This window comes from Pagrus major, chromosome 18 (genome assembly GCF_040436345.1).
Source record: "Pagrus major chromosome 18, Pma_NU_1.0".
NCBI classification, from domain to species: domain Eukaryota; kingdom Metazoa; phylum Chordata; class Actinopteri; order Spariformes; family Sparidae; genus Pagrus; species Pagrus major.
Genome location: NC_133232.1, coordinates 2,225,867 through 2,242,569, shown reverse-complemented (window position 1 = coordinate 2,242,569; position 16,703 = coordinate 2,225,867). Strand labels below are relative to the sequence as shown.

Genomic DNA, 16,703 nt, shown 5'->3' with positions numbered 1-16,703 from the left:
TGGACTTTTATAAGAGACTGTATGCAGCAGAGGACTGTGATCCAGCTTGTGTTGAGGAACTACTGGAGGGTTTGCCGAAACTCCTCAACCCAAAGGACTCTGGACTCCCCTGTCAGCTTTCAGGAGTTGAGCAAGACAGTGGCACAGATACCGTTTGGGCTTTGCCCAGGTATGGATGGTCTGCCGGCTGAGTTCCCTAAAAGCTTCTTCTGGTCAGTACTGGGCCCAAACTGGTATGAGGTTGTGATGGCGTTCCTTTGTGTAGGAAAGCTATCACTTAGCTTTCACAGGGCAGTCCTTACAGCTACCAGCTACCTCAGACTGGGGATCTAAGTGACTTGAAGAACTGGTGTCCGGTGGCCCTGCTCTTTGTTGATATTAAGATTTTTTCCAAGAGTCTGGCAAACCGGTTGAAGAGACACTTAGAGACAATAATACACTGTAACCATTTGGTACCTGTTTAAGCAGTTGGAGGTTCCACAGCTACCAGGGGGTATGGAGTGGAACAGGGCTCGATCAGTAGGAACTGGGAGGGGACCTTGTCAGCCATAACCACCAGGCTGGCAAAGTGGAGGTGGATCCTGTCTCAGGTCTCCTACTGAGGTCTGACACTGATAATCAACAATTTGATGGCTTCTTCAATACGACACAAGCTAGCATTCTTAATCCACCTGCAGGCCTGTTGGGGAAGCTACAGAGGACTCTGGTGGGTTTTTTTTCTGGTCCGGTCATCAGTGGCTCAGAGCTGCTGTGCTGTATCTGCAGGTACATGACATGGCCAAGGACTGGTTGACTTGGAAAGCAGAGTGGTGGCCTTCAGTCTCCAAGTGGCCTAAAGGTTGCTGTATTGCACAAATATTTGCTTGGGAGACCCAGCAAGGGCAGTGTTGCAAAGGGCTAGTGGCACTGGGCTGGACTCGCAGTTCTTCCTTTTGAATCTGGGGGCTGTGGACAGCATGGGACTGTTGCTGTTCTAAAGAACTGGTGGATGCTCAGACATGTTCGAGAAGGGGGAGTGGGGCCAGGACCATGGGGATGGGAGGAGCACATCTTCCACAAACCATTGATCCAACTTGGCGGCACCCACTTTGGGACCCAGCAGAGCTGTTTTTTTATGGCTGACATTGTGACACTGGGCCACCTGAGATGGACGGATGGGCTGGACTGGAAGACACAGCAGCACCTGTCAGAGGAGTCAGGTGTGAAATCTCTGAGAATTCTGGAGAGGATGAAAGGGCAGGTGCTGGGCTCGCTGTCTCCATCAGCACTGGGCTCCTTCAGTCAAGCAAGGGGAGAGGAGCCTCCACTTTTCCCAGTGCTGAGGTTGGCGGCAGATCCAGAAGGTTGGCAGGAAGACAGAAAGCTACTGTCCTTTGCCTCTCCGAGCCTGTTTTTTTTTTTAGGGTGTAAATGGGAACGTTTTGTATGCAGCGTTAGTGAAGGTTAAGAACTTCGCAGTATTCAAAGGAGGTCAGGGAGCATCAGTGGCAGCGCTACCCGGTTGATGCCTTGAGCTCTTGGTTGTGTTCCTCAAGCCGTTCCTGGGCAGTTCTTGTGGTGTGTCAGGGCACATTGTCCTGCTGGGGGGGGAACTGCCATCTGTGAGTACCTTGGCCATGAGGGGGTGTACTTCACAACGGTGTTTGGATGGGTGGTGTTTGTCCAGTGTCATCTACATATAGATATTTTTCCTTTCATATGACCTGTTTGCTGCTGCGTTACCGCAGTGATGCAGCAGCGGTAAAAGGGGGGGCTGCACTTGAAAAGCTAGGTGCAGTGCTTGAATCCTGATGATTCCACAATTGATTCCAAAATTGTCTTATGTGGAATAATGTAGGTGTGATTCACAGTAAATACTAAATATATCTGAAAAAAATAAGTGAAAAGGATGAATGGTGCTAGAAAATTTCCAAACAAAAGGCAGATTGTTGACCAATTTATATAGTAATAAAAATTTTTAAAAAAGGTGAAAGCAGTTAATTGGTTATTATCAAAAGCAAGGTTCACCGTAACTGCACTTCAATGAATAAATAGTGTTCATGTATCAAACTTCCATTTTCAAACATATCGCAGGCTGAGGGATACCACTGATTGTCGCACATAATTTGGGCACGTGAAGAAAAAAACTTAAACATTTCTCGTGCTCACGAGATACTTTCTTCACTTTGTCCCTTTAGGGGCTCCATACAATAGTACAACATGAAAAGTTAACTTGTTATTTAGTGTACTGAGACAGAGAGACTGATTAAAACTTGATTTTTTTTCACTGTTATTATTAAACTTCCATAAATGAAAGCCCTTACCATCAGGTGGTCTGTAATAACTGTTGTTGGAAGACACATCAGGCATGCTGCTAGCACCAAGCGAGGGACTCAAATGAAGCAAAAAGAAAAATGAAGTTGGGGTTAAACCGAAATTTGTCCTCATTAGTTTCAGCTACATGGTAGACACACACTTAAAAGACATGTTGAATACAAATAATATATAATCTCACAATAAAGTGGCTGTAACAGGATAGTAAAGGGTGGACAGGTGGAGAGTGTGTGAATGAAGTGATCAGACAGAGCAGAAGAAGGAGTCCAAGAAGCAGCAACATAGAAAGTGAGGACGTATGACAGCTGACAAGAGATGTGGATAGAGAAGTGTTGAGTGGCTCTCTGCTCTCTCTGACAATGATGGATGACTTTTTTATAAAGTGTTCTTAAAGGCACAACCAGCAGAATCCACATTATTACCAAAGGAGAGCTGCTAGGTATAACCAAGCAATGTGCAGAGCACTGGAGCTTTTTATTACATATCACATTTTAACACAAAAGAATGAGACTCACTATCATTGATGATGAGGTGAATGTTGACTACTCTATCTACTTCACACTGGGCACATTTGTTGCTGTTGCAATATTAATACATTTGGAATAAACAGTGGACACAGTGCACTGTGCAGCAGTGGGGGGCGTGGGGGCGTGGCTTCAGCGCTATGGCTTCATGGCTCTGCAGACTGAAGCTGGACATCACATGTGATACCTCTCATTGATCTCATGGGGAAGCAGACGTAAACAAAATGGAGATTAGCGTGGTGCAACAACTTGCTGTAGTAACAATTATATCAAACATGTTTCATTTTTACAAAATAAAAATCTGGATGATTACATTGGTGCTTTCTGAGCCGGACCACAACAACCAATGAGAGACGCATCCCGGAGCCGCCGATGGTGCTGCCAAGCAACAGTAAACTTTGTAGCCCTTGAAGCTAACATTAGCTAGCGTACTACTGTTGACAGAAACTTAAAGTGTCACCTGCAGTATAAAAAACCTGTGTTGACCGCATCACTGTTGAAGTGTTCAACCTGTTCATAAAAAGGTGGTATGTTTTGGGAGTGTGTGTCACACGCGCAGCTGTGGCGTTTGCTACCTCAGCTTATTATCAAAATTTTGGCTTTCTGGATCTAAAAATCGCCAAGATGGCATTTAGCAGAAAAAAACACTAACTGCAGGCTTCAGCTCCCGTAGGAAAAGCGAAAGAGTCTACACCACGTTTCTCTACAGGCTATTTAGCTTTGTTTGAAGTACAAGAACGGTGTCCTGTGTCTGTTTTGTGCCAACAAACTGCTCAAAGTAAAACAGTGCAGAAGCCAGTCGAGGCTTTCAGTCTCTTTGGCATATATTGTGTCTGGTGATTGTATTTCCATCTGTGAGTTACTGATTGATACACAGTATGTTTATTATATTAAAGCAAAACATGTAGGTTCCTTGACTTGTCCGAAGCTAATATTCACCCCCTTTGCCCCCTCTGACCTGCAGGTACCATCATGACCCCCAACTACATCAGTAACAGCTCTGCAGATGTGTCACTGTGGTGCAACTGTGAAGGCAGTGGAAACCAGTGGCAGGACTGTCTGAGACTGCAGCGCATGTTCACCCACAACACCTGCCTGCGTGAGTGACTACATTTCACACAATTTATTACTTTTTTGTTTGCAATCAGTAGTATTAGGAGTTGAATTGTTGGCTGCATAACACATTTTATGAAATGTATTTATTCACTTCTCAGCAAGGAAATTATACCTTTCTTACTCAGGTAAAACAGATCCTTACTCTAGTCCGACAAAGCTTGGTTACAAAGTGGGCAAATACCCCCAGGGCCCCAGCTCCACAGGGACAACCAGAGCTCTTGGTTCATAGTGCATCTAGTTGGGATGTGTCAGTTAACATGTTTAACATTAATATCAAATTACCACAAAATAACTTGGCAAACCTGCAGCCAGGTAGTATATCAGGAGAGAACTGCTGGTGTCAGGACCTCTATGCAGTGCACTTGATGTACATGTACACTAACTCGCATAGAGAATAAAGGATGGAGGTCCAGTGAAGGCTCTCAGCTCTTTCACTCATTTTAGCCCAGTCCTGGTTATTGTTGTTGTTTTCATAGTGAGGTTATTAAAATGTCTGGAGAAAAACAGACAGAAAGTGCCAACTGGACGCAGGAGGTGGTGTAGATGCCACACAGTAGATACAATTAGAAAGAGAAAGGTTTTGGTCTTAAACAACACATGTGGCCAGAAATACTGGACAAGACTGACACATCTTCATCCTGGTTGTCAATTAAAACACTTAGTTGAGATGGCATGCTGTTAAGGTGCCTGAAAATAATTTTCAAGAAAAACGCTTTTTTCTTTTATTGTATTTCTGATAGAGAAATGACTAGATTGATGTCTCTCTTGTGTTTGTGTATCAAGTACAGAGCTGCAGTCAGGATGCAGTTAGCCTAGCTTAGGATAAACACTGGAAGGTCTGTCCAAAGTTCTGAAATATACTACAACTTTAAAAACATTTTGAGTCTGTACTCAGACTGAAATGTGAAAATGAGTTTGTGATGTTAGGGGGACTTACTGTATGTGACAGAACAGATTTCTAAACTTGGATGGAGGATGTGTCTCAGCCCAGAATAGACCCCATTACCTTTTGGTGTGGACGCGAATAAAGAGACGGTTCCAGGAATCTGTCCTCTCTTTCTTTCACATTGTGAGATAGGATGCTTTCTGACATTTTTGTTCATTTCTATGGGAATACTGCATGGATCAGGCACGTTTAGGTGACTGCTATCTATGAGTGAGTACAATTTGATGGGAATCCTAGATCTGGTGATCTTAAGTTATGGTTCAGCAGTTAAGGTGGTGAAACAGGGCTATACAGTTTGATATTTGATTCGACTTGAATGAATTAAAGGGGACACTTTTGGGCCTTGGCAGAGGTATGTGCTCTACTGAATGCCATTGTAGTTTGTCAATAAATGGTTTCAGTAAAAGTTTGCTTGTTGACATTTCTTTGTGTATACAGACAAAAGAGATAAAGATGTTAATCAGTAAGCTTTAGAGCTGTGGGAGGCTGTGGAACAGGCCAGGCTCCAGTCTTTATGCTGAGCTATGCTAAGATAACTACGTCCTCCAGGTCTGTACTTAACACAGACTTGAGATTTGTATCAATCTTCCATCTCACTTCACTCTTTAAAAGAAAGAGAATTATTCTCAATTATTCAAAATATTTCCCTCATTTTTGCTGTTAAGGACATTTGGGAAATGGGGTCAAATGAATTCTTTCGAGCCTCACTGCAAGTAGGATCTTATTTATTTAAAGATATTTCCTAAGGACATATCTTAAGCTAATTTTCTGATTAAAATGTCCTAAAAACTATAAGGGAATGATTTCTTATGGTTTAATGACACATGTCTCTTGACTCTGATGCTGTTTCAGAAACTTTTCACCCAGAAGGCACTTGAGTACTTGGGCATTGTTTGGAAAATAGTCACATTCAAAAGATTGTTTTTAGAAATCCTGTTTTAAATAATGTATCTTAGGAGCCGAATTATGAAAACAGAATTAATATGTCACCATCAAAGATACTCTGGGGAACAAGTCAAAGGGAATAAATGAAAAAAATGTCGAAGAAGATGTCTGCTGAATCTGTCTGGGTGGCTGACTCCCACAGCGATGTTCACAGCATGAACTGAACTCTATCTCTTTATATGTCAGCCACATGCTACAGCCGCAGCATTCAGAAGAGTCTTACAGTGTCTATCTGCAGCAATAGGCGTCTGCAGCCGGAGGGTAAAGCCCTCCAGGCGTCACTCAATCACAGCAGCCGTCAATAAGGCTGTCGATACACACTGAGCCTGTATGTCCAAACACTAAAGCCTGGATCGATGCATCAATGCTCTTCCCATAAAGCTCGGTGATTTATCAAGCTGCCGACAGCTCAAACAATAAAGCTGCCAAATAGATATGTAGGTTCACGCCCACTCAGCTGCAGCATCGCAGCACGCGGGCCAGGCCAGAGAACACACACACACACACACACACACACAGACACACACACACACACACACACACACAGAGGCAGTGATGTGGCTGTGTCTCCATGCAGGTAACTCTATCACTTGGATGGGGAGTCCCGGCTCCCTGCCTGTGGACACCACCAAGCCTCCTGCTCCCAGACCCTCCCCGCTTGTTCAGGAGGACGAGCTGCTGAGCAACAACCACCTGCCTGAACACAACAACATCGTGAGTACACTTCAGCTCATCACACGCATCGCCTTCACATTTTAAATTACCTTTCAGAATTTTAACCCAAGGCCTTTTCCATTATCTTTGGTTTGAGCTCATCCTGTCACTGTCACACACTATGTTGTTTATTTATGGTATTTGTTTTATCTCCATTGCTGGAGCTTTTTATCTCTTTTATCATTTTTACTGTTTCCCCGTGTGATTTTTGAAAGCACTAAACCTGATATTCCCTCGCTCCTTTTGGATTGTGACAACATGAGATTGACTTTATATTTACAGACATAGTCGTCAAATCTTTACAATTTCAGGATAAGTGGATTCATTCTACCACATGAAATCTAGCTATGATATTTGAAAACCTTTTTTTGTATATACATATATATGCAAAAAAAAAAAAAGGCTTATTGGAGGAGATTTAAAGATAGATTATCCACAAATGGTTTGGTCAAATTTTAAAGGTGTAAGTTGTAAGATAATGCAACCTTTCAAAGGTATCTCCGGACATCCAGGGGGCAGTAGGACCACAAACTGCTTGAGCTGTCTTTGGCTGTAGCTAGCTGCTCTTAGTTGCTCAGTAAGCTGTGAAAATAAGTGGCCCTATTGGCTGAATCACGCGGAGAGTCGCCGCCATGGGGCTCAGCTCGACGGGGCTCAGCTCGACCGGGTTCAGCAGCCTCCCAGTGAACACAGCTGGACACCGAACTGGGACTGAACACAGCCTCTGAGACAGACAGATGCCAGTTTGAAGAGATTGTGGAAAGACACACCGAGACTGTTTAGTTGAGATTGATTTGGTTAATGTCCAGTTTGAATGAAGTGTGTTTTATGACGAGTTTACGAGGTGATTAAGCTCGTCTTAGGTTAGTTATAGAATCAAATTTGAATTCAGACAGTGTACGCTTGTATTTTTCTGTTTAGTAAGAATAAAAGGGGTAAGGGTGTTTAATTTCTTGACACTTTGTGAGTTTAGTTTGGTCATTTATAACACTAAAAGTTAAGAGTTTGTGAAATGTAGTAAACTCGCCTCTGTATTTATCTCCCAGCTGAAACTACAGGGGCAACATCTCTCGAGGTGGTGTCATAAGCTGATGCTAACTTCAGTAGACGTCTCTGTAACACAGTACATAGACCTCTTTGACATAACATCAACAAACACCTGTTCATCATGTTAGTCAGTTTTTTAATTTTTTATACTGAGATTCCTTTTAAATTAACCATAGAAGACTTTTGACATTTTCACAGTTTGTGACTTTCAGTTGGGGTGGTGTATGGTGGCCCTGAGGGTGAAACTTTGTTGTAGGTACGTTGGCCTCAAAAGACTTCATGCAAGTAGCTCGGTGAGAATGATGGGACTGTCATTAGTTTTGCAGATTTTTGGTCATGAACCAAAGTATCGCATAAATTAAAACGTTGACCTGCTGATGGCGCTAGTTAAAAAGTCAGACGAGCAAGTAACCATGGATGTATAAATTTATAAGGGCAATATATTAATTTATTGTATAGATAATGCTAATAGAAAAATGATATCTTTGGGTTATTCACAACATACATTTTCCTGTTATTTGGTGCTTAGCAGGTGGCTGTCAACTACAACCAAACAATTGTTTAAACTGTCCTGACTGTGTCCGTTTAATTTGTCTGTCCCAACCCATCAGGCTTCACACAGTCTGTGGCACACGCACAAGTCTTGGCCTGAAGTGTTTTGATTTCAGTCCTGTTGGATGAAGTGTGAGTGTGCCAGCTCATGATGTGCAGACAGTAAGACACACACAGACATGCTGAAATGTGCTGTGAACACATATGTTCTGAGAGTTCCTCCTCTCACCACTCCTGGCTGCCCTTGTCCAATACTGACCATTAAATGTGGTCCAATTCAATCGCGGTCCTGGCTACTGTAACCTTGGCCAGACCACAATATGCTGTGGCTGTGGCTCCCTGGCTCCCAGCATGCCTCACTGCCAGAGATAATCTGGGCCGCCAGACAAGAGGGGATTCCAACTCTCTCTCCTCCTCAGATGCCCTCCTCCACTCGCTCTCTCTCTGCCTCTCTGTGTCCGTCTGTGTCTCTCTCCCAGTGAGCGGATTAGATGAGGTGTTGGGTGGAAGCGGTGCATCAGTCAGGCTTCATTAGTATGAATTTATTCATGCCCATATGTCTCCCCCTTCTTTCTCTTCCTTCCCCAAATCCCCCTCTTCCCTCCTTCTTTCCTTCCTTCTGTCCTTTCTTAACTTCCTCCACCCTTCCTTTTTTTGTTTTACTCGTTCACTCTTTTCTTTTTGTTCTCCATTTATTCAGTCGTGCATCCTCCAGCCTTCACTGTACCCCTCCCCCCTCCATCTATACCTGCTCCAAATCTCCTCATCTGTCCGTCACTCAGCTGCTTGTCTTGTCTTTCTGAGGAGCTTTAGCTTGTTTCTCTAAAGTGATTTTTCCAGAATTTGAAAGGTTTCACTTCAAAAAGCTGAGTATTTGCTCCAGCAGTGGAAAAAATGTCACAGTTAGAAACATAGATTGCTGCTCTTTGTTTTAAATGTTACATTTCCACAAGGAATCCAATCAAATATGTAGTGAAATGGATTTGAATGTGATTTTGAAGACCAGTAGCCTGTTGATTTACTCATTTGTAGATACATTCATTTTTTAATTTGATGAAGCTAAAAGCTGTCAGTAAACAGTGTGCTTTCCAGCCAGCTGGAGAACATCTGAACATTACACAATGTATAGTATAGAGTGTAAGGCAGGGGGAAATCCAGTCATCATTCAAAAGAATATTCTGGAAAATGTCATTATCAGTAGATACAGACTGTATTGTATGATATATATTAACGATACATATTATTTAGACATTTAACCAAATTAAAAGAAAAACGCAAGAGAAAAGGCTCATCTGTAGCTTTTTGATAGGAAGTTTGAGATCGCTGTAAGAGGAGAAGCCGTGTGATCATTCAACTTGTTGAGCGGATAAAAATGTGGCCACACTGTACAAACTGCATGTACATCTGACTGAGATTGGATCACAGCTGAAGTCTCAATATGTAGTCTGATGCAGGCACATCCATATTGCAATGTGTTCTGTGTGCATTTATACCTGAATTAACATGCATCTTGTTTATACATGTAAGATATCCAGATACAGATCGAAATCAGGACGATAATGTCATACGATAATAAACAGCAACTGAACATGAAAACTCCCAACAAGCAGCAATATTAAACATACTGTAACAACACTGTATGTAATAAATATATGTGTATGTTCCCTAGACACGTGCTGGTCCTAAAAAGAACCCAAGGCTGTCTTCACTCCAATTATCTTCAAAGAAATATTAACAATGTTCTTCAGGCTTTTTCTGTCCCTCACCAATGTGTTATAAAAGCAGCAGATCAAAGGAAATGTCACAAGTCTCTCAATGAAAGACAGTGACTAAGAATAACTGTGCAGACAAGTTCAAGCTTGGAAAGAAGGTGCTCTCTCTGCAGGTCAGGCTGAATATTTCCCACATCCCGTCTGATGATTGTCCACATTTGGAATCGATTTCACGACTAATAAACAAAATGATTGTCATTTGAATTATAAAAGAGAGAACAACCTAACCATGATCCATTTCTGTGCCCTGAAGGAGAGCTGGATGACGGCCTTGTTTACAGCTTCTGCAGCTGTCAGATTACATGATGAAAAGTTCAGATTGACAGAAAAAAATCAGAACATCATGACAAAAGCGAGGCAGTATTTCAATGGAATGACAAAGAAGCTCATTATTATCAGTAGGAAAACAATAACCTAGCATCAGCCTTGGGCTCCCCCAGATGTTGGTGCATATCATTGAGAATGAACATCTGTGTGTCCTCAACACCAATAACACTGCAGTGAATCATATTCATCAACAGCTTTAGAGTTTTAAATAAAAACTTATCTGGATCAAAGTGAAGAACACAGAACACACATGATATATTTAATGTAAAGGATACGGCCAGAATTTTAATTTAAAACTTTCAGAAAGTGTGAAGAAACAAGAGTGTGGACGTTCTGTCAAAGACGTCTCTGTTCTGTGTTACAGAGATGTCTACTGAAGTTGGTAACGATCTAGCCCGGCCCCTCCTGTCTACTAATACCACTTTGTACCTCAACAGTTGATAGTGTGATAGCCCTGTAGTTACAGCTGGGAGATGTATGTGAGCGATGAGTTTGCCTTTCACAAGCTCCTCCACTTTATTCCTCTCCTGTCCCCACTGCTGTACTTTGATACCCAGAGTCATAGTCCTGGTCAGAGCTGCTGTAAATCACCTCCATACTGTATCCGTACAGTCTTGTAGGCTGTGTTCAGTCCCAATCCAGCAGTGTTCACAGCAGTTAGTAGCTACAGCCAAAGATAGCCACAGAAAAGAGTTGGATGGGTCTTACTGTACACTGGACTTTCTCCCCGGAGAGCAGGGGTTGCGTCCCATTTGTGACAAAGAGTCAAGAGTTATTTCTTTTTTTTTAGATATGTTACGTAACAATGTTAACATACATAAATGACGTGACTTACGCCACTTTTGTAACCTGATTCACGTTATCATGTTATGTACGGACATGACGTGAGTTACATCTACTTTAGTTTTGGTGCGTGACGCAACCAAACCACGACCGTTTGACAACATTAATAACAGTCCAAAAGTTATAATACGTTATAATATGTGTTGTGTGTTTGATTCAAAGTGTAACTGAACGTTGTATATAACTCAATATGCTAACTTGACCATGGAGCTTTTATTTTGAAAGTCTAACCGGACGTTAAGTATTACATATTATTGGTAGGTAGGTAGGGTAGGTAGAGCTCAAAGTGTGAAGCTTAAGGTCACTGACCAAGCTGCTGTATTTGACAAATTGGGAGAGAGAATGTGTTGGATTCACAATATGTTGCCCACGATAACCATGGTATCTGCAATTCTGCGATAATCAATACATTGTAAGACGATCATCTAATGATACTCAATACCCAAAGTGTAGGAATTATGTATTTGTTCACTGCATTGTGGTGTCAGTTTTACAGAAATTATTAGGGGAATCTGTTTAGAGCACCTGCATCTTTTTTTAAATAAAATTGTCAATATTTGGTGCCAATGTATTGATAATCATACACTGTAAAAAGTCATTTCAGAATTAAGTGGAATCAACTTTTCTAATGAACTTATCATAAATATGTAAGTTTTAGTTGTTTCAAGTTGCTTAAAGTTTATAGTTTATATTTTTCAGACCACTTCCAAACTTATAAACATGAGTTCTTTTAACTTGAAGTCTTTTGACTGTTGGATGAATGTAATGTTGATGAGTTCAATCAACTCATAAAATCAAGTTTGTAAAGAAACATGATCAGCATATTGTCAGACTTCCCAGTATGCATTGTTTGAGAGGTAAAACTCTCCCGAGACCCTTCTTTTTTTTACAGTTTAAAGAAAAAATCCGTTATGGAAACTTGCTGTGTGTTAAGATACATCATGGTTGGAAAAAATGGTTGCTTTTTTTTTTACAATAACAAAAAAATTCTAACCATGATAGAGGTTAGTATTGAATTCAGTCTTTAGCCCATCACACTTTTGCAATTCTCATCAAACAGCTGCAAGTTGCTTCATGTAATGTCTCTATGCTGATCCTGTGACAGTCAACTTCAAAAGGAGTTACTGCTGCTACACTTTGAGTGAAATGAAGAACTGACTAATGATTGTCAATGTCAACTGTTGTAGATTCAAGTTATAAATAATAATAATATCTTAAGTTTGTAGAACATGTATTCTCAAGTTCAGTTCAACTTTAAATTGTGTTTCACAAAAAGAAAACTTACAAGATGTTAAACAAAGTATTCAACCTAAATAAAGTAAAGTTGACACAGCCCAAAATGATTTACAGTGTATTGAAAGAGAAAGCAATACGATATATTGTTGTATCAATATCTCATCCCACCCCTAAACATCAACACTCTTGCCAGACAGAACATCAATAAAGGACAATTGTGCCAGACCCCAAAATTTCATTCAAAGACATTTCTAAAATTCAAAAATACTATTTATTTATTTATTTATTTTAAATAGGCTCTTTAGAATATTTGTGCATGGCAGCTACATGTCCTCCAAATTACATTGCTAAATCTGTGTTGACAAATACATAATTTTTATGTGAGTGACAACTTAATAGTTAGGTTCAACGTTTGGTATTGTTGATTTAACTTGTTTTAGCTTATAGCTGCTCAGATTCTTCAGCAGAGCTGAGCCTTTTCCACCAAATCTGGTCAATGGTCAATTCCTGCATTGGCACTGAATGTTGGCATGTCAATCATGTGGAATCATCAAATATTAACATCATTTAAACAAGAACATAATGCCAAGTTATACTAGACTGGGCTGTAGCAAAAAATCTGACATGGTTTGAAATACAAGGTAACTCAATGTCGGCCCACAAACAAATTCAAAAGGTCTTTAACAGGTTCTTTAACTTGAATCATAATGCACTTTTCATGAATATTACACTGCTTAGTAGTGATCACTGGTCTTTGTTTTCTGCCCATGGCCCCAAACATCTTGTGAACGGCCATAAAACACGGCCTCAGACTATGCCCCATACATCGCTTTCATGTGGTATTAAAAATGTAGGCTGAATTGGTTGACTCTGTGCTTGTTTATTCTTTATAAGTCCGTCAGTGCAGTGTCTCAGAAAGATGAATTTGAGTTGCCTTACACCACCTACATTTTAATTAATTGATGTTTTCATTATGTGTTTGGATCAAAGTCAATTTGAAATTCAGATTATGGAAGAATGAATTCTGTTTGATCACATTCATTCTCCACAACCCAACATACAAATAACATTCAAATTCTAAAATACAAAATAAGACTTTCCAATTTCTTCTTTGGGATTTACAAGCACACAGTGATGCCTGTCTGTAGAGCGCACCACGAAACACCTGATTTTTACTTACGTCTACTTCAATTTACTGATCAGCAGAAGTTCAGCAGAAAGTAGAAGTTTCCTGGAAATGTATTTAAGTAATTAGCAGCTATTTATGAACTGCTTGTTAATATAATATATATAATTAATATTATTATTAAATCATGTTGGGGTAATGGAAGTAATTATTGTAGTAATTTGAGGGTAAATTCAAATATATTTCTAATACTTTGCTTGGTAATTACCACCTATTTAACATGAAATTTGCGGACCTGTAAGATAATTCATCACCAAATCAAACTCATGTTATCATGTGAGAATTTAGGTGAACACTTCCTACTGTTGAATAATGCTGATGCTTTTAAACATCATAAAATGTAAAAACATCTAAGCTGCCGATGCTGTCTCCTCCCTGTCAGGTGGTGGAGAGTGAGGAAGAGGAGGAGCTGACACAGACAGAGATGGAGGAGGAGGATGAAGGTGGCCAGTTCGATGTCATCCCACTATACTCAGAGAGGGCCACCGTCTCCAACCTGGGCTCCCCCGGCACAGGCGGGGCTGCATCCCTCACCACTGGCGCTCCCAAAGCCATCCTACTGCTCCTTCTGCTTCTGTCTGCCTCCCTCAGCTGGGGGTAGAACAGAAAATAAAGAGAACACACACACACACACACACACACACACATACACATGCACATGCACACAATCACATTTAATGGACCTACAATCCTGGACTGATGGCTGTGAAATTGTTGGAAGCATATTGAAGAAATGGACTTCGCATTTTGTCAGTAGCATCCCATTGATTCCTCACTTCTGTCCTTCCTTTCCTCCATTAAAAATGGCACTTTGTTCAACACGGTCTGACTGCAGCTGCAGTGTTGTAATGACCTGAAAGCACAGGAGAGCTAGTCATGGTAGGATGTTCACATGCTGCCATCAACCAATGAGCATAATGCAGCTGTTCCTGTCCTAAGGTCCAGAATAAATCTGTGAGTGTGAGTGGTTTGCTCGGTTGTAAACATACAAATATTAGTCAGCCAAGGTGTGTCAGCAGGATATTGGCTTAAAGGTATATTGAAGATACAGTAACTGTGAGCAGTTGAGTCGTAAAAACTGTTCGTGTCAGCCTAATTTTTAATCATCAGTAGTACATTCTCAGTCGGTGAAAAGAATGAACAAACTGGTGCCAAAATGGGTGCAAAGCCACCACTGATGGTAGTTCAACATAAATAAGATACTCACAATACACAGTTAATGTTTGCTTTAACTTGTAAAAAGCAAGATGCTACAAATGTACCAATATAAACTATATCTAGGCTACATTTTCATTTATCTGGTGAGCCTACAAGGCTAGCGGAGGCAGGCTGATCATTTTAGAATAAGGTCCCAAGACATAACAATGAGGCGCTTTCCCATCACCATTACCATACCATTCTGCGTGGCATACAGTTCACTCATACTTTTCACTGTAGCATACTTCACCATGCTAACAAACATGGCATTTTAGCGTTTTCTTCAGTTTTAATTTAATTTAATTTATTTAAAGGGTTGGATAAAATAGCCTATGAACAGTCCCAAGCTGACGATTAAACCTGAGCTAGCAGCATAATTAGCTTACTGGCTATAGGCTGTCTTTCATTTGACCTGAAACTTTACAACAGTATCAGAAAAAGTTAATCCATGTGATGTTTTCCAAGGTGCAAACAAGCTTTTTAGCATGCCAATGAACTTAGCTAGTTAAGTTGATAATGATACCGTGTACAGACACTGAACATCGTCTTCTTTTCTTGTTTTATTTAAAGCTACTCTAAAAGTAAACCAATAGCAGCTCCAGATACACAAACTCTTTCATTTGGCTCATGGTGATTTCATTTGAATTTCATTTTAAGAAAGTGGAGAAATGGATAGCACATCTGAAAGACTGTTTGTTGAGTGAGGGCCAGAAAACAGGACAAAGGATGTGAGTGGTATAACAAACTGGGTGCTTTGACATGAAGACATACAGAGAAATGCCCCACGGCTGCTGTCAGACCTTGTTGTTTTTTTGTTTTGTTTTTTTTTTACTTGTTGATGGATGATAATTTGTCCCCCTGGTTGCGACTTACCTGTCTATGGGTCACCCTAACAATCACTGAAGGGGGAAGGGGCGTTGATATACGATGCGTCAGTCAGACTTTATCACGGTGATGAATGGAGTGATCCTCTCCTCCGTGCCGCTGTCCCTGTTCTACAGCCATGGTGAATGACAAATTACACACTTGTCTCTCATTGTTTAATGAACATCAAGTGCCAAGTGTGTGATGTGTGTGTCTGTGCGTGCACATGCAGGGATCAGGCGGAGAGATTGCAAAGGAAAATTGGGTAAAAGCTTTTTGTTATAATTTGAGTCTTGCACTTCATCGTTCCCACCCACGTCAGCATGACCACACATACTGTATAGACTCGCACATACACACACAAATACATTTGCACACATACTGCCTGCCATGTTTTGAGCCGATGCAGCTCTTTCTTGCTTTATTGCTCTATCCCCGTCCCTATCTCCCTCCCCGGTGACTGAGGACCGGGACCTGAGCTGCCACAGGCACCGATATGAATAAAGCCGTCATAATAAAAACAACACACCAGAAACAATATGAGCTCTAAAACGGCAGAACAAATCAAATAGCTCCCCAGCAGGCGAAAAACACACGCTACGTCTGACACCGACACAGAGACAAAATGAAAAGAGTTTGAAAACGAGTGGGAGAGAGAGACGTATGGAGGAGAACATTAAGAAAAAAAATAAGGCCAAGTCCCTGTGTGGTCTTTGTGCGTTTGATGTTTTACTTGTTTTTAGTTGGGAGGCTGATAATCAGTCCCTGACAACATCTCTTTATCATCTGACAGGCTCCTGGGGGGAAGGAGTTTGTGTGTGTGTGTGCGCGCGCGAGTGTGCGTGTGTGTGTGTGTGTGTGCGTGTGTTAGTGGGGTGATAGAAATAGTGTGCTATAGCGGGAACAGAAAGGACCCTGGAGCACAAACATAGCAGAGAGAATCGCCGGCTCTTGATTTTCTATGTCTTATAAATCTTTTGCTGACACTAATTTTTTTTCCTCATTCCTTTCCTATTTCTTCAGAGCGTGTAAAATTAACTTCCATCTGCAGGGGCGCCAGTGATGGCGGAGGGCAAGGAGACAGAGGAGGTATAGAGGGAATGGAGGGAAAAGATCAGGAA

At 41.1% G+C, this 16,703-nt stretch overlaps 1 protein-coding gene across 1 annotated transcript in view; it reads left to right on the top strand.

Moving 5' to 3' along the window:
* The window catches only part of LOC141013546 (GDNF family receptor alpha-4-like), a 52,392-nt gene extending 38,007 nt beyond the window's left edge, over positions 1-14,385 (top strand). The window contains exons 7-9 of the mRNA XM_073487300.1: positions 3,802-3,936; positions 6,422-6,558; positions 13,904-14,385. Of these exons, the coding sequence (XP_073343401.1) occupies positions 3,802-3,936; positions 6,422-6,558; positions 13,904-14,122 (491 nt within the window). The 3' untranslated portion in view covers positions 14,123-14,385. The remainder of the gene's footprint in view (positions 1-3,801; positions 3,937-6,421; positions 6,559-13,903) is intronic.
* Positions 14,386-16,703: the final 2,318 nt, after the last annotated feature.